The following is a 24,089-nucleotide window of genomic DNA, read 5'->3' on the forward strand; positions in this document are numbered from 1 at the left end:
GCGTCGCCAAGTGGGTAATGTAGGACCCAAGAATCAGAGGTTTGTTCTTCTTGGTCAAAACAGTCTTGAACTGTGTAGCCAACCAACACGCCAAGTTGACCTTGATATTGTTCTTCATACTCCAGAGGAAGAAAAACTCAGGGCGAGAGAGTATACCGGAGCTGTCCTTGCGCCCTGAGTAGCTGTAGGCTAAGAATCGCTGAACATAGCGGGCACTAGGATCCTTAAGAAAGGAGCTCCTAGACCTAGAAGGGTCGTAGCGGTATCGATCGACTGACATTTCCTCCCACACATCATGGTATTGGGAGAGAAATGGCTCTATGTAATCACAGGCACTCTCCGCATACTCCCTAGTTTCAGCATACTCACTCGTGATAAATCCAAATGCCAGATTGAACTGGGTAATGGAAAAGTTGAACTCCGTACCCATTAGACGGAAATGAATGACATTTGGTGTTTCAACGGTGTATCTCGTAGGCAACTCGAACTCAAAGGTGGAGTAAAACTCCCGAATCAGCTCAACAAAAGCAGGGCAGGAGATATCAAGATACGGGCACCACCCAATGGCGGTAAACATCTGATTGACCTCCTCACGTATACGCAGGGCAGTCATAGTGATTTTGTGACAAGATTTGCAGGGTATAATACGCCTCTCACAGACCTTAGCGTATCTCTGCCGATCGGCGGGTCTGGTAAATGTTAAGTGCCCCCCAAAGTGAGCAGGTGTATCTACCTGAGCACCCCTACCCCTACCCAAACGGGTTCGAACACTAGAAGAGGAGGGTAGGTTGGTAGGGGAGTTGACAGGAATAGAGGCTTGTGGAGGGGGTTGAGACTGAGAGGCCCTAGACCTAGAGGAGGATTTTGGTCTCACCATGATTTGGAGCAATCAACTTAATCAACAAAAGTCCCAGCAAATATAACAACTTGCCAGTGCCAACAATAAATAAAGAAATGCCAACAAACCAAGGGCCCAGCAATTGCTACCCGGCAATATCAGAAGTAACTGAAGCAAAAACCCCCCCAAAGAAACCTCAACAATTCCTCCAGCAATGCAAGCAAAATAGACCTCCCACGTTAACAATCGACTACAGTATGTCAGCTCAACCCAAAATTTTAACAAGTGGCTCCAGATGGCCAATTAAACGCACAATTGCACCCAACCCAAAAGAATTAGCAATTCCAAGCAAATATAATCCAACCAGTACCACTGGTGGAAAATCACCCAAACATGCGGGGAACCAAATAGCACCGGCAAATACTGAGAAATTGGGCAAATGTCAAATACCTCCACTAGGACTACTCCAGGCGGCAAACAGAGAGGCGGAGGTGAAGCTGGTGGTGACTGGCGGTGTCCGTGTGCAGCGCACGGCTGCCTGACTGCGGTGGGCAGCGGCGGCGTGAGCAGAGAGGCTACGGGCTCGTTCGTGGGTTGCGGGTCGCAGCCAAGGAGGAACGGCGGCGCGCGGAGGCGCGCGGAGGGGCGCGTGAGGAGCTCGCTGCGGCGGGCAGCGGCGCGCGGCTGTGGTGGAAGTGGAGGTGGAGATCTCGTGGTGGATGGCGGAGGTCGCGGGCGAGATGGGCGGCGATGGAGAGAGAGATCTGCTGACTGGCGGCGGCGCGCGGACAGAGGCGCGGCGGGCGGCGATGGCGCGCGGCTTCGGCTGGTCGAGCGTGCGCAGAGAGCAGGGGAGTAGCAGAACAGCGGAGAAGAAAGAAAAGAGAAAGAAAGAAAAAGAAAGGAAAGAAAAGAAAAGAAGGAAAAGAAAGTTTTTTTTTTTTTTATTTTTTTATATTAATAAATGAAATTGCTACGGTTAAGAGGAAAAATTTTCTTGCTCTTGGTTTTTTTTTCTTTTTTCTCGTTGTTGTTTTGTTATTATTTGAATAAATGAAATAATGATAATAATTTTTCTATATATTTTTTTTTTTGAATCCTTACCTTTCCCGCGAACGTGACGCGGGCACGTCAAGAGGGCAGGAGAGCTCCCAGAAGTTTCAGAAATTCCTGATCGTGAGCGTCCTGCACATCACCACGCGGGCACGTCATGAGGGCAGGAGAGCTCCCAGAAGTTTCAGAAATTCCTGATCGTGAGCGTCCTGCACATCACCACGCGGGCACGTCATGAGGGCAGGAGAGCTCCCAGAAGTTTGAAGTTTCTGATTCCTGCCCGTCATCACGCGGGCGCGTCATAACTGAAGGTCACCTACAAATCAGCAAAAACGAAAACTAACACCCAAAATCAATCAAATTCAGGGAAAGCAGATTTAAACCATGCTACGAAACCAACAAACAATTAAAAGAAATAATTGGGTTGCCTCCCAATGAGCGCCTATCTTTAATGTCTTTGGCTAGACATGGTAAAGTGTCACTGATTAGGACACGGTGGCTCGTCTAGCCTAGTTGTCTCCACCTCTCTACCTGAAAATCCTTCGTAATAATATTTGAGACGGTGTCCATTCACCACAAATTTGTTGTCTGTCTTAGCACTTTGGATTTCAACTGCACCATATGGAAAAACATGAGTCACAATAAAAGGTCCAATCCAACGGGAACGTAGCTTACCTGGGAATAACTTGAGCCTGGATTGGTACAGGAGAACCTTCTGACCAACTTCAAATGTTTTTCTTGAAATTTGTTGGTCATGAAATGCCCGGCTTTTCTCTTTATAAATCAAGGCGTTTTCGTATGCTTCGTTCCGGATCTCCTCCAATTCTTGCAAATCCAACTTCCGTTGAGCACCGGCCTCCTCTAAATTCATATTGCATTGCTTTATCGCCCAAAAAGCCTTATGCTCGAATTCCACTGGAAGATGACACGGCTTCCCAAATACCAACCGGTACGGTGACATCCCTATAGGAGTCTTGTACGCCGTCCTATAGGCCCAAAGTGCATCTTCCAACCTTTGGCTCCAGTCTTTCCTATCAGGGCGCACCATTTTCTCTAAAATGGACTTAATCTCCCGATTTGTCACCTCCGCCTGACCATTGGTCTGAGGGTGGTATGACGTTGAGACCCTGTGGAGTACACCATACTTGCGAAACAACGCAGCTATGGTTCTGTTGCAAAAGTGCGTTCCCCTATCACTGACAATAGCTCTAGGCATTCCAAACCGCACAAAGATATTAGACCTGATAAAATCTGCAACTACTCTCGAATCATTAGTTCGAGTGGCCTTAGCCTCCACCCATTTAGACACATAATCAACTGCCAGCAAAATATATAAAAAACCAAATGAAGTAGGAAAAGGCCCCATGAAATCTATACCCCAGACATCAAAAATTTCAACAAAAATCAACGGGACCTGGGGCATTTGATCTCTACGGGCTATATTACCTACCCTTTGACAGCGATCACATGACTTACAAAACACATAGGCATCCTTAAATAATGAAGGCCAATAAAATCCACTTTCCAAAACCTTATGAGCAGTTCTCTTAGGTCCAAAATGACCTCCACAGGCAAAAGCATGACAAAAAGCTAAAATTGATTGAAATTCCACTTCACTTACACATCTCCTCATTATTTGGTCTGCACACCTTTTCCATAGGTACGGGTCGTCCCAGATGAAGTACTTGGCGTCACTCTTCAATTTATCCTTCTTCGATTTTGGCCAACCTGCAGGAAAATCACCCGTTACTAGATAATTGACTAAATCAGCATACCAAGGCAATTGAGAATTTAAGGAAAATAAATGCTCTTCAGGGAATGCATCTTTCAATGGTTCCTTATCCTCCCCAATTGGTATGCGACTTAAATGGTCTGCTACTAGATTTTCTGAGCCTTTCTTGTCCCTTATCTCCAGGTCAAATTCCTGTAGTAGCAATATCCACCTGATGAGTCTCGGCTTTGCATCTTTCTTGGTCATTAGGTACCTTAATGCTGCATGGTCAGAAAATACAATTACTTTAGCACCTAGCAAATATGACCTAAATTTTTCCAAAGCAAAAATAACTGCAAGAAGCTCCTTCTCAGTGGTGGAATAATTCAACTGGGCTCCATTCAAGGCCCGGGATGCGTAATAGATGACATGAGCTGCCTTCCCTACTCTTTGCCCCAATACAGCCCCAATAGCATGATCACTGGCATCGCACATGATCTCAAATGGCAAATTCCAATCGGGGGGTTGGATGATTGGGGGTGAAGTCAGCAATTCCTTCAGCTTGTTAAAGGCCTTCTCACATTTGTCATTGAATTCGAAGGTCACATCCTTTTGTAGAAGTTGGAACAACGGGGCTCCAATTTTTGAAAAATCCTTGATGAACCTTCGATAAAAACCTGCATGTCCAAGAAAAGAACGCACCTCCCGCACACTCGCGGGGTAAGGTAATGCAGAAATAATGTCTATTTTAGCCTTGTCAACTTCTATGCCCTTAGACGATACAATATGACCTAGGACTATTCCGTGCTCAACCATAAAATGACATTTTTCCCAATTTAGCACAAGATTAGTCTCTATACACCTTATCAGGATCAATTTCAGGTTATCTAAACACGTATCAAAACTATCACCATACACACTGAAATCATCCATGAAAACTTCAATAATTTTCTCCACGTATTCAGAAAAAATACTCACCATACACCTTTGGAAAGTCGCAGGTGCATTGCACAACCCAAATGGCATTCGTCTGTAGGCAAAGGTCCCGAACGGGCACGTGAAAGTTGTCTTCTCTTGATCCTCCGGGGCAATTGCTATCTGAAAGTATCCTGAAAATCCATCCAAAAAGCAATAATAAGCTCTACCAGCTAAACGTTCAACCATTTGGTCAATGAAAGGGAGAGGGAAGTGGTCCTTTTTAGTGACGGCGTTCAGCCTACGGTAGTCTATACACTGCCTCCATCCAGTGGGTTTGCGCACTGGCACGAGCTCACCCGTTTGGTTGGCTTCTACCGTTACTCCTGCCTTCTTCGGGACTACCTGAACCGGACTCACCCAAGGGCTATCAGATATTGCAAAGATGATCCCCACATCTAGCAGTTTTAGAATCTCTTTCTTTACAACTTCCATCATGAGGGGGTTGAGCCTTCTTTGAGCCTGCCTAACAGGTTTGGCATCGTCTTCTAGCCTAATCCGGTGCATACAGATGGCCGGGCTTATCCCCTTAATGTCTGCGATTGTCCAGCCTATCGCCTCTTTATGCTCCCGAAGGACCCGGATCAATTTCTCTTCCTGGATTTTTGACAGTGCCGACGAGATAATCACCGGGAGTGTCTCATTATCACCCAAATATGCATATCTCAGGTGCTCTGGTAGAGGTTTCAACTCCAGTACAGGTGCCTGCACCACAGATGGCAATACCCTCTGATGAGGCTCGGGAGTAAAAATAGGTAAGACTTCATACCTTTTCCTGGTGGTCTGCAATGAGTGTAATGCACCTATTGTGCATTTTAAATCCTCACTCCACTCCACCTGAGGAGTTGTCTCCAACTCGAGGTGCTTGGTTAAAGCCACCTCCAACTCATCCCTGCCATCAGTTTCAAACACTTCCTGCACTACAGGATCAATAGCACTCACAGAGAAAACTGAGCTAAAGTTGGAGTTCGAGGGGTATTTCATAGTATCAAAAATATTAAAATGCACAATTTCCCCATCAAACTCCATGGGCAAGGTACCCTTATTAACATCAATTTTCGTCTGTGCAGTGCTCATAAAAGGTCTACCCAATAACAAAGGTGAGGGATCAGGGGAGTGATCATCATCCATATCCAGTACATAAAAATCAGCTGGAAACACCAAATCATTAACTTTTACCAATACATCTTCAACCAACCCATCAGGATATGCATTAGTTCGGTCAGCTAATTGAATGATAATTCCAGTTTCTTTTAATGGACCTAATTTTAGAGAAGCATAGATAGACTTAGGCATGACATTAATTGATGCTCCCAGATCCAACATGGCCCTTCTGATCACAGTATTACCTATCCTACAGGGAATAGTAAACATACCTGGGTCCCCGCACTTTGGTGGGAGCTTTCTCTGCAGGACCGCTGACACATTCTCCCCAACAATAACCCGTTCATCCCCTCTCAATCGCCTTCGGTTGACACACAAGTCCCTTAGGAACTTGGCATATTTTGGTACTTGTTTGATGGCGTCTAAGAGGGGGATATTTATCTCAACCTTGCGAAAAACCTCCAAGATTTCCCTCTCCTTATCCTGCTTCTTTGATTTTTCCAACCTGCTAGGAAAAGGAGGCGGGTTAGTCCTAACTGTAATTGTTGGGTCAGGAAGTACCTGTGGATCTGCACCATTGCTGTCCTCCCTTTCGAGCTCACTTTCGATCTTCTCTTCATCCTTGTCCTTGGGGATCACAGGCTCAGGCCCTTGAACTTCCTTGCCACTCCTCAAGGTCATGGCGCTCACATTCTTCGGGTTCAACTCAGGTTGAGATGGCAATTTACCTTGATTTTGGGCATCCAAGCGGTTGATTGTTGTGGCCAGTTGACTTATCTGATTCCTTATGTCCTGCATTTCGGAGTCCGTCCTTTGCTGATGTTGCATAATGGTTGCCTCCGTCCTTTGCTGATTTTGCATAATAGTTGCCTCTGTCCTTTGCTGATTTTGCGCCATGGTTGTCATCATTTGTTTCATCATCTCCTCCATAGATGAACCGGATTGAGGGGGCTGAGGTGGTCGGGGTTGGTATTGCTGCTGGTACCCTGGTGGCTTATTTGGCACAAAGCTAGACTGCCTGTTCGGTGTAAAGTTGGGTTGCCTATTCCCTCCATAACTGAGGTTGGGATGATCTCTCCACCCGGGGTTGTAGGTGCTTGAGTAAGGGTCGTACTGCTTCCTTGGCGCGGGCGCGTGGTCAGCCATGTTCACCTGTTCTGCAGTTTCTTCCTGAATCATTGGGCACATGTCTGCAGAGTGGCCTATACCAGTGCAAATCCCGCATACCCTGGCTTGTGATGCATTTCTCACAGCCTGTTGCCTAACAAAAGCAGTCAACTCATTTAGCTGCTGCTGCACAGAGGGTGTCTCTATCTCATTCACCCTACGTATTGGAACATCCTCTCTTGTACTGAATTGCTGTGAGTTCTCTGCCATCCCCTCTATTAACTCCCGTGCTTCCTGAGGGGTTTTGTTCACCAGTGCCCCTCCACTTGCAGCATCAATGATGCTCCTGTCTCTAAAAATGAGTCCCTCATAAAAATATTGTATGATCAACTGCTCACTTATTTGGTGTTGGGGGCACCTGCGCAACAAGTTCTTATACCGTTCCCAATACTAGTAAAGTGACTCCCCTGGATGCTGTTTGATCCCACAAATTTCTTTCCTTAGACTTGCAGCCCTGGATGCAGGAAAATATTTATCCAAAAATTTTTTCATCAATTGGCCCCACGTGGTGATGCTACCTGGTGACAGGTAGTACAGCCAGTCCTTCGCAGAATCTTTCAAGGAGAAGGGGAATGCCCTCATTTTTATCTGCTCTTCTGTGATTCCCGGGGGTTTCATACTGTTGCAAACAACATCAAACTCCTGCAGATGCTTATACGGCTCTTCACCTGGTAAACCATGAAAAGAGGGTAAAAGCTGAATCAGACCAGATTTTAGTTCAAATGGAATGTTGTCATTTAAAGCGGGGAAAGTAATGCACAAAGGCTGCTGAGTTAAATCAGGAGCAGCCAACTCCCTTAATGTTTGTGCATTAGCCATGGTTCCTTCCTCCTGGTCAGAGTCACTTGAAGTGTCACCAAACGAATCTGTTGGTTCAACTTCTGACTCGGGTCTTTGAGATGTAGCCCTGGAGTGCTCTTCTCTGAGTTGTCTGGTTTCCTTTCTCGTTCTACGCGCGGTCTTCTCTATCTCGTGGTCAAAAATCAAATCACCTGTACGAGAAGATCGAGGCATACACTAGAAGAAGACCAGAAAATTAGGACAAAATTGAATTTAAAAAGAAACAAATAATAACGCCAGTCCCCGGCAACGGCGCCAAAAATTGACAGGTTGTCGAAGCCTGTGCAATAATAAAACCTGCTCAAACTAAAAGTAATTTCTGTAGATAGCAGTAAGCAGGGTCGAATCCACAGGGACTGGGAGTAATTGTTCCTTTCCAAATTCACAGTGACAAAGGGGGTGTTTTATATCAGGAGGTGACAATAAAAGAAGTTCAAATAAAATCTAAGAAACTACTAAAAATTAATTAACAAATTACTAAAATCAAATGAATGATAATTAAGGATCTAGCCAAGGAATAACTTCAGCAATGGTTCATCTAATTGATCATCGATAAGCAAAGGCAATCCCAATTATTTACTAATAAATAGGTTATAACTGCCAAACAAGCGATGACAGTCAACCCCTCCTTACTGTGTCGATGATTAAGGTACGCCCGTTAATCACTGCTCTTAATTGAGAAATAATCCTAGGTACGCCCGTAGAATTTAATTCCCCAATTGCCTTACGTATTAGAGGGGCCCTATTCTAATCAAATAACGCACTACCAGGGTTATTTTAGATTAGCCCGCGTATCCCCCTAACACGAATCTAATCGTGCCAGTTGTCACTATTTTGAGGTAATTAAACAATTACGGATTTAATACCCCAATTGACAATAGATTACCAAATCAATTAATTATCCGGATCCAAGACAACCAATTAATTAAATAACCATAAGCCTAGCATTCAGGGAATATGCGGATACCAATAAAGAAAAGGGAAAGATTAAATTAAATCGATCTCACAAATTTTAGGTGAATCAGAGCCTTCGTTGCTCCTTGGCTAGAAGTGGGAAATTAGCTCATAATTGATGAACCAAATCCGCGGGAAATTGGAAAGGAAACAGCGGCCATTGTCCGTTGAAATTTTGGGAGTTGCAATACGTCGAACAGTAAGAATGCAATTGAAAGTCTCCCGCAGCAAGTGAATCTATTTAGTGTTCCAAGCATTCGTGTAGCAAAATCACTCCAGCGGTACACGGAGGAAAAGTCAGACTTTCTGCTCCTGACATGCGTGGAGCCAAGCGCAAGTGAAAGAAACTACAGCCAGAATAAAGTGCCAGGCTAATGCTCCTCACAATCTTCCTACGTAAGAAGAAAACTAGCTAACAAGTACTCCAAAGAAAAAGTCAACAATTCCGGCCAACTACAAGATGAAAAAGAACTAAAGGGAAAAATATAAAATCCCCCGTCCTCCACTTCTCTCCATTTTTTCTCCTTTATTTGCGGCCGGCCCTCCGAAGCAGAAACCAACCCTGCAGTCGGCATTCCTTTGCGAAAATTACCAAAATGGACTTGGTGCCTTCTGTTCCAAAAGTGCCCCTGGGACAAGCTCTCCCCTCTGAATTCTTTTCCTGCTCAATTTCCACATGTTGTCCTATTTCCGTTCTACTCCCTGAAATAAATGCAAAATACTAAAAATGAGTAGAATCCAGCAATTAATTCACATCCAGTCAGGTGATAGGAGGAATTAATACTAAAATAAATGAATAAATTGCAACCTATCAATTTGATTAGGATCGAGGACGTAAGCGGAACTTCGGATGAAATGTGAAAGGACCAAAATAACCCTTCTCCAATTCAAAATTCACCATGTAACCAAGAAATGATTCTTGAACAAATGCAATTCCAAACACTTCTCAATTTCTGCCGACTCAACCCCACTCTCAACATCTCAATATATACATTCCAGTAACCACACCCTCCACGTTATCATTTGCAATCTACCACCACACTACAACATCACATTTCCATTTCCCTCCTGCCGTGAGCTGCGGGCGGAGTGTCCAAGAGAAAAGAGCCGAGCTCTCAACCTTTCTTTCCTTCCATCCGTGAGCTAGAAAAAAAAAATGGAACCTGCTGCTCCATACCCAATCCAACCGTGAGGTAGTGAAGAGGGCTGTGAGCTAAACATCCTCCATTTCAATCGCAAGCTTGGACAAGAGAAAGGAGGAGTGGACGGACTGAAATTCTGGTCTGACCAAGAAGGAAGAGTTCTGCAGCCGCTAGTCGTGTGTGTTAGACTTCAAGCTAAGGTAATTTCTGAACTTATATGAGATGTATATGGGATGATGAAGCTGTCTATAAGCATGCATGTGGACTGGTGAGGTTAGATGAAGAATTGTGACTTAAGAAATCTGGTTTGGAATGAATTGAAGCTGCTGAATGTGTGAGCTGGATTTTTGTAACTTTAATTAGCTAATCTGTGATAATCTGAGCTTAGAAATGTGTTTAACTAACTGAAAACAAGAAGTTTAAACCATGCATGAAGTTAATTAGCCGTATTATGCTAGAAGGGAAAAATAATACACGACTCTGCTTCATGCAAACTCATCCGAGAGCAGTGAACAAAAATTCTGGTTTTGTGGTTGAATGTTGTTGATGACCGAACCTAATTTGAACTGGGACTGATAATTAATACATTGATTAGTCATGCATGTTGGTTTTGAGTACCTAATACAAGGTTTTAGCTGAAGAAAATCCAGATTTGCGTCTAACTTAGCTGCTGGAAATTTTCTGGAATAGCCGAGAGACTTCATGTTTGTTTGCATTTGTAATTGCTGTCAAATGGAAAATTTTGTTATGAATTGCATATAGATTGTTAGCTTTAAGTATTAAGTGAAGCTTAATGGAAGAAAATCTGAGGAGAAGTTGAATTGTGGATTGAAACCGAGGGAAATTTTCTGCTGTAAAATACTCCAGCTTGGTCGAGAGAAGGAAGTGAGCATTTAATTAGTTTTGTTTTCGAATTTCAATTCAGATTTTCGTATTGGATGTTTAAGATTTGCTTGAGGCTTGCTAATCACCTTTTGCATGTTGAGCTGAGGTAAGAATTGAAGAAAACTAGGAACAAAAGCTATATAAATAAACTATCAATTGCTGGAAAATTTTATCTTAGCTGATGACAGATTTATGGGGACTTTTTGGTGGAATAATTTATTGGAATTAAGCGTTATTTGCTTTGGTATATGCTGGTATGAATGTCATACTTAAATGTACGATGGTTTGAATAAGAGTCTTATGGTTTTAAAAGAGAAAAAGGAGTTTTTCACAAGTGAAAAATGAGTTTCCAGATTTTCGGATTTCTCTGACCAGTCTCAGTAAAATGCTTATATCTTGGTGTAGGAAAATCCGATTGAGGTGCCGTCAGTGGCATTTGAAACTAGAGTCATGGGCCTTTGTTTTGTAGAAATTTCATATTTTTCCTCCATGTGTACTGCTGTCCGTGATTCCTCAAAGTAGGCTGTCCTGTTTGAATGTCCTGTTTCCTCAGGAAACTGAATTCTTGACTTGGATCGAATATTTGGCCTATTTGTGATTTGAATCTCTGAAAAGTGTCTTCTGGGATGTGATAGTATTAAAAATCTATTCTACAACAGTATAATTTTCATAATTGTTTGATTTGTGGAACATGAACTAAAACAATTTTTGAAGGAAAATATTTTCCAGCATGACCGAACTGGTTGGGACTTTTGGTGAGTTTATTTGCTGGATTTGTGTATTATTTACTTTAGCTTGGTTTGGACAGATTATAATCTATATGTATAGTGATTCTAGCAAGTAAAAGTGGAAAGTTTAATGGATATTTTAGATTCTTGGAATCATTTGGATCTCAAGTTGGTTGTAGTTTTGTTCTTGTTTTGAATGAATTGGTATTTGAAAGTGTGTATTGGTTGTAAAGAGCTAATGATTGATGAAGCTCTTGACCATTGGAGTAGTTTTGCAATAATTTAATTTTTGGTGAAGTTGTTCAAGAGGTTGGTTGAAGTGTATTTGGAAGGTCCATGGGGTATGATTAGGATTGCTTTAGTACCTTGGACTTACTTTGTTGAATTTTAATTGTACTGGAGTTGTTGAGACCTAGGGCTAATGATTGACGAAGCCCTAGTGAAATTGATATTTGGTTTGTAATGTTTCTATCTTGGTGACTTGGGAATCCATTGTGCAAATGAGCTGAATTTGTGAAGACCGTTTTGATTATTCTTGATCTTGAATACTTTCAAAATCAAATTTGGTGGAAATATTCCGCCTTAATATCAAGTGATAGAATTGAGTTTAGTATATTATTAAAACTTAGTTATTTGGACTTTTAAAACCTTGCCGACTAGTTAATTCCTTTATTTTGCTTAAGCTATTTTATTATCTTTAGGGAGTAATCGTATTTAACCTTCTAAATTTTTAAGCTTTCCTAAAACTATCCTTGACTAGATGTTTTAAAGGAAATTTGCTAAAATCATTACATTTGAATAATTTCAAATAAAAGACAAAGGGAACTTGTTCGACAAGAAAACTTGTTTGAATTAATTTGGTTCTAGTTTGCCCTCTAGAAGGGAAATACCTTTAAAGAAACCATACGAGATATTTTATTTCTTTACTAGCCTTAATTCCAAGGGAATGATTGAGTTGTTTCGAGAAATTAAATTAGTTTTATACAGGATAACCTTTTATATACAAAACAAGAGTTTGTTTAGTAAAACTTATAGTTTTAAAACTTGGGTTTCTAGGGTGTAGCGAGGACGTGGACTTCGATTCCCAGCTTGACTTTTGAGCTTCACTTTTGGTGAGTGTCCCTGCCTGTTTTATGACTATTTGGTTAAAGTGCTTTATCGACTCGTGGTGTGATAATTGCCAAAAATGATTGCTGATCCATCGAAGTGAGCAGTGTGAACTTTATCACACTAGCCTTTCGAGTGGTGACTTGCTTGAAGTGTTTTTCGTGAATATCTTGCTTGCGTTTGCTAAGTGCTAAATTACTAGGCAGGGGAATGTACCACACCATAAGGGTGGGAAGGCCTCTTATCCTGTCCTGGTAATCAAGTGCTGGACGTAAAGTCGTTGGGTGAATCCCTCGATCAGTCTATAATAATCAAGTGCTGGACGTAAAGTCGTTGGGTGAATCCCTCGATCAGTCTATAATAATCAAGTGCTGGACGTAAAGTCGTTGGGTGAATCCCTCGATCAGTCTAAAATAATCAAGTGCTAGACGTAAAGTCGTTGGGTGAATCCCTCGATCAGTCTATAATAATCAAGTGCTGGACGTAAAGTCGTTGGGTGAATCCCTCGATCAGTCTATAATAAGCAAGTGCTGGACGTAAAGTCGTTGGGTGAATCCCTCGATCAGTCTATAACAATCAAGTGCTGGACGTAAAGTCGTTGGGTGAATCCCTCGACCAGTCTAAGGTATACTCGAATATTATTGCTTCCCTGTTTATTTACTTCAGTCGAATCAATAAGTGTTAATTGTTTCAAGTGATTGCATGATTTTGGGGCACCACTGAGCTTTAGCTCACCCCACGTTTATTTGTTTTCCTTGACAGGTCCTGAGGTTTGAGAAATCTGAGCTGCTTATATCTTCTTAAGAACGTATCTACTTCGTTTTGTGGCTTGTAATGTATTTGAATTAAACGATATAGTTTTGTTTTGGGATTGAAGCTGGAAAAGTGTAAACCCTGATTATAATATTTGGCTTGTATGTGTATATATACTCGGGCTGTATGAAATTTCATGTTTTGGAAACTGTAAGACCTTACTTCTTGAATGTAACGCGTGAGGTGTTTAGGAGCCGCCGATTGGCTAACTTCGGTTGCTGTTATCTTTGAAGTTAATGTGTTTTAGTATTCAAGCCGCTTAAAAGTTGGAATGATCGGATGGCGGATTGTGTTTTGGGTTAAGTTATACGTGGATATTTGGTCGGTTTGCTTGCGTGAGTCCTGGCGAGAGCTAGGTAGGCGACCCGCCAACCCTCTGGTTCGCCTTAGGGGGAAGTGGGGTCGTCACAATAAGGCTGTGACCCGTTTTCACATGTTTAGCTATCGTTTCCATCCATATTGTTGCAAGCCTATAAAGCTTATATGTTGATTACATTTTCTTAAGAAATAAGGGTGACAAACTCTTTGCTTTCACTAAGATGTGACATCGAATGGGCACAAAAACAAGACAAACCTTGACCTCCCATTTCCTTTAGCCACTTCCAAATCAGAAATAACGCCCACTTGGTTGGTCCTGAAAGATGAGCCAAACAAGAAGTGGTGACTCGCTACTCTAAGCACAGATGCTAAAAGTGAGGAAGAAATCTTCTTGAATTTGGTGTTACTTTGAAGGATTCATCATGAAATTTCTGCATGAGTTCAAACTCGACGTTTAAATTTCTTCACATTGTATATATGATTATTTTCTAAATTTTAGAAAGTGCAATTTCTCTTTGTTCAAATAAATGGAGAGGCATCCAAGCCAATTTTTGCAATCAAATGAGCCCACACTGGGGCAAATTTTTTACAGTCCATTTGAGGATTTCGTCAAAGAGTCAAGCAAGACTTTCAAATCAATCACACTGCTCTTTCCATGAGTAGTAGTTGCAATATTTTAAAATAAAGTGCATGTTGTACTGGCAAGCCCCCTGTGCAGGTACTCATGGCTGAAATCGATGAAGAAGCGTAAGTCAAAATCTTACGAATCAAGGCCTCAAGGAGGAGCAACCATGCCGTAATGCAAATCAATTGATCGGTTGCGCAATAATTGGTGGAAATTTGGACAAATTATTTTTGGAAAGATTCTCAAAAATCAAACTTGAATTTAATTTCTTATTCCTTGACAAATTTCAATTTCTTGTTGATGAAATTTCAGCGCCCGCCGCACACTCTTCCATTTCCCATTCTTGACAACCACATTTAAATTCACTGATTTCTCCACCGTTAGCATCGAGTCTATCTCACTAACGTGTGCGTTCTTATTCTATCACCGTTAGCATTGAGTTTATCTCACTAACGTGTGTGTTTTTTATTCCGCCACCGTTAGCATCGAGTCTATCTCACTAACGTGTGTGTTCTTATTCTACCACCGTTAGCATCGAGTCTATCTCACTAACGTGTGTGTTTTTATTCTGCCACCGTTAGCATCGAGTCTATCTCACTAACGTGTGCGTTTTAATTCTCGAGGCAGGCTCGGGTGCTATCCCACTGACCAATTTGTGAAAGGCAGGCTTGGGTGTAATCCCACTGACCAATTTGTCAAAGGCAGGCTCGGGTTTAATCCCACTGGCCAATGCATCACACTGGGGCAACTCTCCGGATAATTTTCCAAGCAAGTCTTATACAGTTTCTTCATACATACCAGCTTTTCATTTGCACTGCCACTAGCCGTGGGTCAGTCCCACTAGTGAGCACTTTCATTTGCACCGCCACTAGCCGTTGGGTCAGTCCCACTAATGAGCATTTCATTTGCACCGCCACTAGCAGTTGGGTCAGTCCCACTAGTGAGCACTTTATTTTGCATCGCCACTAGCCGTTGGGTCAGTCCCACTAGTGCGCATTTCTTTTATTCTGCCACTAGCCGTTGGGTCAGTCCCACTAGTGCGCGTTTCTTTTATTCTGCCACTAGCCGTTGGGTCAGTCCCACTAGTGCGCATTTCTTTTGCATCGCCACTAGCCGTTGGGTCAGTCCCACTAGTGCGCGTTTCTTTTATTCTGCCACTAGCCGTTGGGTCAGTCCCACTAGTGCGCATTTCTTTTGCATCGCCACTAGCCGTTGGGTCAGTCCCACTAGTGCGCGTTTCTTTTATTCTGCCACTAGCCGTTGGGTCAGTCCCACTAGTGCACATTTCTTTTGCATCGCCACTAGCCGTGGGTCAGTCCCACTAGTGTGCATTTTATTTTTCATTACCACTAGCCGTGGGTCAGTCCCACTAGTGAGCCTTTCATTTTGCACAGCCACTAGCCGTGGGTCAGTCCCACTAGTGAGCATTTCATTTATTTTGCCGCTAAACATGGGTTAGTCCCACTAGCGTGCATTTTATTTTCATCATCACTGAACACGTGTGCATCCCATAATTTCAAATTTTATTCGGGTCAGTCCCATGATTTTAAATTTTATTTGGGTCAGTCCCACTAACGTGCATTTCATGTTCCATTGCCACTAAACATGGGTTAGTCCCACTAGTGTGCATTTTGTTTTCTTTGCCGCTAAACATGGGTCAGTCCCACTAGCGCGCGTTTCATTTTCATTGCCGTTAAACATGGGTCAGTCCCGCTAACGTGCATTTCATGCTCCATTGCCACTAAACATGGGTTCGTCCCACTAGTGTGCATTTTGTTTTCTTTGCCGCTAAACATGGGTTAGTCCCACTAGCGCGCATTTCATTTTCGTTGCCGTTAAACATGAGTCAATCCCATGATTTTAAATTCCTGTTTAGGTCAGTCCATTTCAAATTGCTCATCCGAGTCAGTCTCAAGAAGTCAACCCTCGTGTCAATAGAGACAATCATTCGAATAGACGGCAGTCGTTCGACCAATCACAGGTAAGTATTTGGTGTCTACTTCTTTGTCTCAAGTTTTTCCAAAACTCAGACAAAGAGGGGCAAACTGCAGACACCAAATTTTTAACCTTATTTGTTTAATTAATTTAATAACTTTATTTGTTTCAATTCTATGGTTTTTATTTTATTTTATTTTATTTTGTTCTAATTTATTTTTATTTTCTTATTTTTATTTATTTATTTTTTGTCTTCATACTAAATTTCAGAAAAAGAAAGGGAAAAGAAGGGAAAAAACCATCAGTCAACATTAAATTTTCAGGGCATTTCATTTGTTTGAATCTTATTTTTATTGCTTTATTTGTTAGAAAAAAAAGAAGAAAAATGAATGGAAAAAGAAAAAAAGATAGTTTCTGCGGTTTCTGGCATTTGGCCTATTTTCATTACTGCGTTTTCTGGCACCGTTAAGATGAGGTAAGTACAGGCCATTTAAGGGCTCCAATTCAAAACCATGATCAATGCCTAGGAGGGGGGCCGGGTGCTGGAATCATTTAGGGCCATCAAGATGAGTCTTGAGGGTTTTAGGGACCTGAGGTTCCCATATAAAAGGCAAAGGGATACGACAAGAGAGCAGGAGGGAAGGTTGGCGGCGGAAACCATAACCAGGAGAGCAAACAGATGAAAAAGAAGAGGCGGCTAAGCAAAAGGAGAGAGAGAACTGAGAGAGAGCCGAACGAGAAAAATCTGAGAGAGGCTATGGGGTTGCGGGGAAGAGGAACTAGAAACCAGAAAAGTTTGAGAGAAAACCACCGAAAGGAAAAAAGAACGAAACCCGCGAGCGGGTTTTGGGCTGATTACGAGGGCTGGAGAAGAAACGAGCGAAAAGAAACTAGAGAGCTGGAGTTGGCGGCCGGTGAAGAAAACGGAGAGGAATAACAGAGAGAGAGGGAGCTAACGGCTGAGGGCTCCAGGAAGAATCCGGGCAGCAAGGAAGGAAGAAAGGGTTTTGGTTCGTTGGAGCAAGGGAAAAGGATCAGGAGGAGCGGCTGCGGGAGAGACGGAGAAACAAAGACTTCATCTTTTGGAGTACATCAAGCTTCGGTCAAGGACTAAAGGTAACGTTTTTTTTACTCTGGATTTGTTTATAAGTTGCTGGGTTATGTTAGAATGCTGAAAGTCTTGGCTTTTACACTTGATTGCGTCCTCCATGCGAGTCCTATCTGTGAGGCCCCAGTCCGTTCGTAAGCTGAGATGAGGGTTATTCGTTAATCGGTGGGGTGGTTTCGGGGTTTTATCGCCCGCCTTTTCTACATTTTTTCTTTATTGGAATTTCCCCAGATAATTTTTCTGAGTAAATATAGGTTTTAGATGAGTTTTCAAGTATCAGTTAGGTTTTGAGAAAATAAGAACGTATATCGGATGTGGGACCCACTAGTGCGGTAAGTTCGGAAAAATTCGGCCAATTAGGTTAAATTCTGGATACTGTGTAAAATTTATCGGGTGCTAAGAGATAAGTAGAGGATGTGAAGTGATTGATGTGAGAGGAAAAAGAAAAGATAAGATTGCATTTAAGGAGTGACAAGTGTCAACCTTTTATTGGATTTGACTTATGGAACACTATTCATGTTTTTGACTTTTGACCCAATTAGTTAAATATCTTAAAAATTACCACAAAATTCACTCTTTCTTACCTCCTTATGGCCGGCCCTCTCTAGCAAGAAGAAAGAAAAAAACTCTTCAAAGTTTAGCTACTACTTAGCTCAAATAAACCAAAACAAGTGCTTAAGTTAGTTTCCACTCCATAAAAACCTTCTCTTTGGTGTTAGTGAGTGATTTGGTGAAGTTTTCTTGGAGAGCTAAGGTGTCCTACAACTTCCCCTCTCTTGTTTACTAGGTAAGTGATGCTTAAACTTCCTCCTATACTTAATGATGTTTAATTTGTGCCTAATGGGAGCTAAAGTGATGGATTATGTGATTTATTTCTTGGTTTGTGATGAATTGGTGAAGTTTTTATTTTTTTGAGGAATTTTCTGGTTTAATGTGATCATGGTGTTGTGGTTGTTTATGATGGTTGATAATGAGGGGTTATGACTCTAGTAGGTGTGAATTATTGATAAATGCAACCAATTTTGGGTTTGGTTTGAAATGGGAAAAGTTAGGGTTTCATAACCCCCTTTTCTGTCCGGTTTTGGATCATGTGGTTAGAGGCCGAATTGGTCTTTGCTTAAAACATGAAAGTTTTAGGTATTGATGTGTTTGAGGTGCCTGTAAAATTTCAGGTCATTTGGATTAGTGTAGAGTGAGATATGTTGATTTTACTGTTGCTGTTCTGGGTTAATCAGAATGTGCGAATTGTGTTTGAAATGGGTTGTTTTGACTGGTATTTCTTTGGATTTGGATGTTGGTGTCTTCTGATGAAATGTATCTTGATGTCTTATCTATCATATGCCTTTGGAATTTCTGGATTTGGACTTGTGTAGGCTGAGTTATGATGTTTGTACTAGAATACGGTTTGTGATCCTGTTTTTCAATTCTGGTATAGTGTCTTGCATTTTTGACCTTGTTACATTCAAAATTGGACAAAGTTTCCTTCTTCAACATTGTAGCCCCTTAAGTCCTGGATATCCCTGTAAATTTTCAGGTTAAACGGATTAGTATATCCTGAGTTATAAACGAAATACTCAGACCTGTTGTGACCGTCAAATTCTGTTACGTTTTTGGAAAGTTTCTGACCGTGTTTTTTTTCGATTTTAATAGAGTACGATCTGGGTGTCGACTTCTTCATAAGAAATGTAGATCTTGGCCACAGATTTGAAACTCTATAAAGTGCGTCAAAATCCGAGTCCCGTAGCTCTAGTTATGAGCGAAATAAGAATGCATGTCAGAACTGTTTTTATATCCGGACAGTTTACGACTGGAACTTTGGCTTCACATTTGACTAGGTTACAAGCTGTTTGGGCTTACAACCAAAACACCAAACTTATAGCCCTATATCAGAGCTTTCTAACGCCCTTGGAAATTCATGAATCGGATTTATAAAACCTGAGATATAGCCGAGCAAACAAGGCCTGCCCGTGAAAATGACCATTTTCTGGTCAGATCTGTTTTGGTCCTGATGACCAATTTCCGTTCCGAATTTGGATTGCCGACCTTCATGAAAGTTGTTCCATTTGGAATGAACCATCTAACTGCCAATTTTCAGCTCTTTTGACCATGTGTAGCATGGAAAACAGTTTGCACTCAAAACTGACCATTTGTGTATTGGCCAGATTTCGTAAGTGATTGTGTTTGGTTCATTTGGGACTGAAGCCTCCAGTTTCAGTTCTGGATGTCTTCATAACAGTTGTTGTTCATCCTTTAAGCTTCGATATGGCATCTCATACGCCTTAATCCGATATTCGTAGCTCAACTTATGAGTAAACTAGAAACGAGTGTTAAATCTGCCGTTTCCGCTAACGGCCGTTTCCGTTTCCGTCCGTCATATTGACGTGCGCGCGTATCGTTTTTGCCGTTTTGCTTGTTTTAGGCATGATAGTAGCCGTTTGCAATATTATGTGACACAATCTTCTATTTCAGACGGTGGTGAGCTGGGCGGAACTGGTGGGGCCCACTACTAGCTGTTCATTTCGATCCGACTTCGTGTTTTTGCTATTTCAGATTCTGAGTAAGTATTCAGGCCAGTTTGGTGTGTTTTCTTTGCTATGTGTTTGAGATGTGTGAAAAGGATACTTAGGCGAGGGTGTACTTTATCGCACTCGACCTAAACCCTAATTTGAATGTATAATTGTACTTGGCAAATGTATATGAACCTTTTGGAACCAAAACCCTTGAGCTTGTGGCTCGGGGCGACTTTCGAGTAAAGTTTGTGAAGTTTGCAAAGTTTGTGAGTTCGTGGGCCCGATCTAAGACCTGTATGGACTATTCGAGCCGGTTAGGGCTTGGTCGAAGTCAGTCCAACTTAGTCTGAGGTCACCAAGTTTGTAGGTTCATGTTATGAACCAATTTTGTGAATCCGGTTCACCGAGAAGGTGACCAAGTTTGTGAACCGAGCTTGCGCCGCAAGTTCAATTTCGTTCGGTCGAGCAAGTTTGTGAGGTGACTGGCCAGTGAGGGTGATAAGGTGCTCGGTGGGTGTACAAGCGGGGTTCTACGGACTATTATTTGTGGTCGACGGAGTGTCGGCAGGAGATCACGCATGGCAAATGAATTGGCTTTGGAGCCACCTGTATCCTTATTATGTGATGTTATTTTTCTGCTTTTGCTTTACTCCTACTGTGTGACTGTTGTTACGTGAAATTTATGCTTTCGCCTCTGTTTACTTACTAAGCTTCTAGCTTACCCCGTTTCCTTTGTTTTCCTTAGCAGGGGACGACGCGGGGAACTTTGGGACTCTGCCATTAGTATAGTTAGGTCTCGTTTGTAATAGTTGGACAGTTAGGATGTTTGTTTTTGTTTTGGTGGTTTGTATAAGGACCCTCCTTAGGGTCTACCTTCTACTGGTTGTTGTTATAGTATATTAGAGAGGTTTGACTTGATGCTTTTGAAGATGTAAATAGAAACTTTGTGGTTGTATATATTATGAATCGTGTTCTTGTGGTTTAATATAGTTTTATTAGCTTTAAGTTTTGAGTCCTGGCGTGAGCTAGGCAGGCGGCCCGCCGATACCCTTGGGTTCGCCCTTGGGAGAAGTGGGGTCGTCACAGTATCTGTGAATCTGGCTGGGTTTTGGAGGAGAAGGGGTTTGCGTTTAGCTGGGCTTTTGTTTAATGTTCATGGCTGATTCTGTTGTGCTTGAATGAACAAACCCAGAAAAATGGTGTAAAGCGTCGGACAAGTCTGTTTTGATGCTTCCTTGATTGCTGCTTCTCCGTTTCTTGCTGTTTGCGTAATGTTTGATATTGAGTTTCAGTGTTAAATGGAGCAAACATCCAGTTTTGTTGTTTGCTTGGAGTGTGATGCCCTGGATCTACATTGTTTGCTAATTATTTAAAAATGAATGGAAGGCCTTTTGAATGAACCTGGTTTGCTATTAATCTCGTACTTCAGCTATATTAAAATGGTAATTCGTATGCTTATGTGATTTTGGTTGACAAATAATGAATTGTGACAAAAAAGGGGGTTGTAGAACCCAGCAATAAGAAAGAAAACCTCTCTGTGAATTGCTTATATTGTCTCGGAGCTCTTTGCGCGGAAAGCTGTTAAGATTTTTTGCTGCATTTCTTGTGTTTCCTCGCTTTCTTGGCCCGAATCTTCTCAGTTGATTGATGAGTGAAGATGTGTGTGAGTTAGATTAATGAGCAATGAGTTTCATACATTTTTGTACATATCATTCGTGTGAGTTGGAGCTGCGAACTTGCAGTAGAAAATTACAGAAAGAATGGACTGGTTTACTTTGCTATTGCAGAAGTGTTTTCCCCATTCCCTCATTTTGTTGTCGTGAGTTTTGTTGATTTCCCGTTGTTGAATCTTCAGTAAACGTTGCATTAGAGTTGACATGTTAATGGTTTGAGTCTTGCGGATTTAGTAGACAAGCTTACATGTTCCTTTTGAGTCCATGTTCATGACTGTCTTCCTGCTCATATAGAAGCCGAAACGTTGCAGAAAAGAATCCATGAATGAGTTTAAGTTTGCTAGTTTCATAGCTTTCTTTCGTTTGCATGACAAAACTCTGTCTCGAATTTTCCTGAGCTACGTGGGTCGCTAAATGGTTTCAGTTGCAGAATGTTGTCTTCGTGGTTGCTGCATTTTATGCTCGATTGTTTTGAGCAAATCTTTTGGGGGTATAGATGATTGTGTTTGAGGTTAACAACATGAATTGGAGGTCATGGCATTGGGGGATTTGGTGGAAGAAATCTGTGGACATATTTGCTTTGTTTCACAAGCATGCTTCGGCTTCTTAAGCAAATTGCAGAAGAGAAATCGTAGCTGGAAAATTGCACAGCTTTGTTATTTGATGCTTGCATGATTTTTTGAATGAATTTCTGGTTTTTAAACACAAAGATTTCATGGTGAAGAGTGAGATGAATGCTTGGTGATCGTGTTGTATTAGTTGCTTGGGTTATCAAAATGTTGGTTGCTTAAGGTAATGAAATGGAAAGGAAGCTACGGTAAAAATTGCAGTAGAAAGAAACCAGCAAAGTTGCAGAAGGTTTCTTCGTAAGCTTTGCATGGAAATGTTCTCAAAATTACACTTTGGCCCCCAAGTCTCCCTTCATTTCACTATGACCCAATCAATTGAATAATCTCCTCAATTTGGTCCTTGGTAGTTTTGATTTTACAACTTCATTGCTTGTTTGTTTCAATTAACTACTATGCTTTCTTTCAATTGCACTTAAGTCATGACTTTAGGGGCTTTACGATCAAGTGAGCTTTGTATTTGCGCATTTCTTTTAATTTTTCTCAATTAAAGTGGGGTACCTTGACCTTTTTATTGTTTTGAAGCCATTTTTCTTTTATTTGGACACCATTCCAAGGGAGGTATAACTTCTTTTATCTTTTTTGTCTCTCCCCTATGTGATCCGACGTGCTAAGTGAGAATTGCATGTCTACTTTATTTTCCTTGCTTTTCCTTAATTCCTTTCATTTATTTCAATTACTTTTGCTTTTATTAAAGTCATTCTTTTATTTATTTATGGGGTATGTGTACACCTCTTGGTTTGTAATAGTTAGGGCCTTAATTGCCTTGTGTGATTTGCATGCTTACGTGCTACGTGTTACTTGCTTTCTTAGGGTCTTGCATCTAGATACCATGCTTATGTGTTACATGCAATATGTGATTTATGTGTTTATTTGCTTTATTAGCCTTTACATGATTTATTTGGTTTATAATGGATGTGTGACGTCACCGTGGCTAGTCCAACGCTGGTCATGGTCTTTCCCCTTGAGCTCTTACAAGTCCAATGCTTGTGAGAGAGCGCTAGAAAAGGGCTAGTCCAATGCTAGACCCAATAGGCTGTCCCCTTTCGTTAGTACATACTCGCATGTTTCACTACATTTCATACATTTTTTCTTAGTTTTCTAGCATTTGGCATGATCCTCCAATCCTTTCCCTCTCATTTTAGGTTTTTGCATCTTCATGATAGTTATAGGGTACATTTGCTTGAGAGTCCCCTTTCGGTAAGGGAAACGAGCGAGTGTGGCTATAAAATAGCCTTAGCACGCTAGTTCTTCCTTCTAATCAAAGGGAAAATAAAAATCATGAAGTTAGAAGTCATTCCCGTACCCGACTTGATGCATTCCTCTAGGTTCATACACTCTTATTTTTATCATATCACTTCCTCACTTTCTTTATCCACATTTTCTCACTACTTATATTTTTCTCACTCCACATGCCATGTTCACATTTCTCTTCTTTCCCTATCACTCATTTATTTTCTACCTCACAAATTGCACCCAATTGCACTTATATGCATTTACTACTATTTATACCATATTTTCATCCACTTGCACATGAAAGACCTTCATTTTCTCAATTGGCACACATGCACTTTTCTTACATTTGCACACATTGCACTTTTCTTACATTTGCACACATTGCACTTTTCTTACATTTGCACACTTGCACTTACATTTGTATTTCTATCTTATTTTGCATTCCTCTTACATTTTTCACACTTGCACTCATATTTGGGTCTTCATTTGCATTACCCGTGACCTCTATGAGAGTTTTCCTTATTGGCCATCACAACTCATGTGATTGGGACCGAAAAGCCTCATAAGAGACATTTTAGATTTAGGATTGCATTTTTTTCATATCCATTAGTCATATCCAACATGCAACACATACTTTGGGTAGAAAAATTAGGAAAAGAAGGGCTAAGTCACGCAACTAGCTTTGGCTAGGGTAAGGGAGTGCCTTAGGCTTTGCCTTTGCCTTCTCCCTTATCAAACGTG

General features: G+C 41.5%; 1 protein-coding gene across 1 annotated transcript in view; it reads right to left on the reverse strand.

Annotated features, from left to right (window-relative positions):
* Positions 1 to 2,369: 2,369 nt before the first annotated feature.
* Positions 2,370 to 24,089, reverse strand: part of LOC113704658 (uncharacterized) — a 30,250-nt gene continuing 8,530 nt past the window's right edge. The window contains exons 3-7 of the mRNA XM_072060975.1: positions 7,384 to 7,865; positions 6,257 to 7,206; positions 6,001 to 6,103; positions 3,504 to 5,070; positions 2,370 to 2,993 (exon numbers count right to left, since the gene is read on the reverse strand). Coding sequence (XP_071917076.1) covers positions 2,370 to 2,993; positions 3,504 to 5,070; positions 6,001 to 6,103; positions 6,257 to 7,206; positions 7,384 to 7,865 — 3,726 coding nt within the window. The remainder of the gene's footprint in view (positions 2,994 to 3,503; positions 5,071 to 6,000; positions 6,104 to 6,256; positions 7,207 to 7,383; positions 7,866 to 24,089) is intronic.

This window comes from Coffea arabica, chromosome 8e, assembly GCF_036785885.1.
Source record: "Coffea arabica cultivar ET-39 chromosome 8e, Coffea Arabica ET-39 HiFi, whole genome shotgun sequence".
Taxonomy (NCBI): domain Eukaryota; kingdom Viridiplantae; phylum Streptophyta; class Magnoliopsida; order Gentianales; family Rubiaceae; genus Coffea; species Coffea arabica.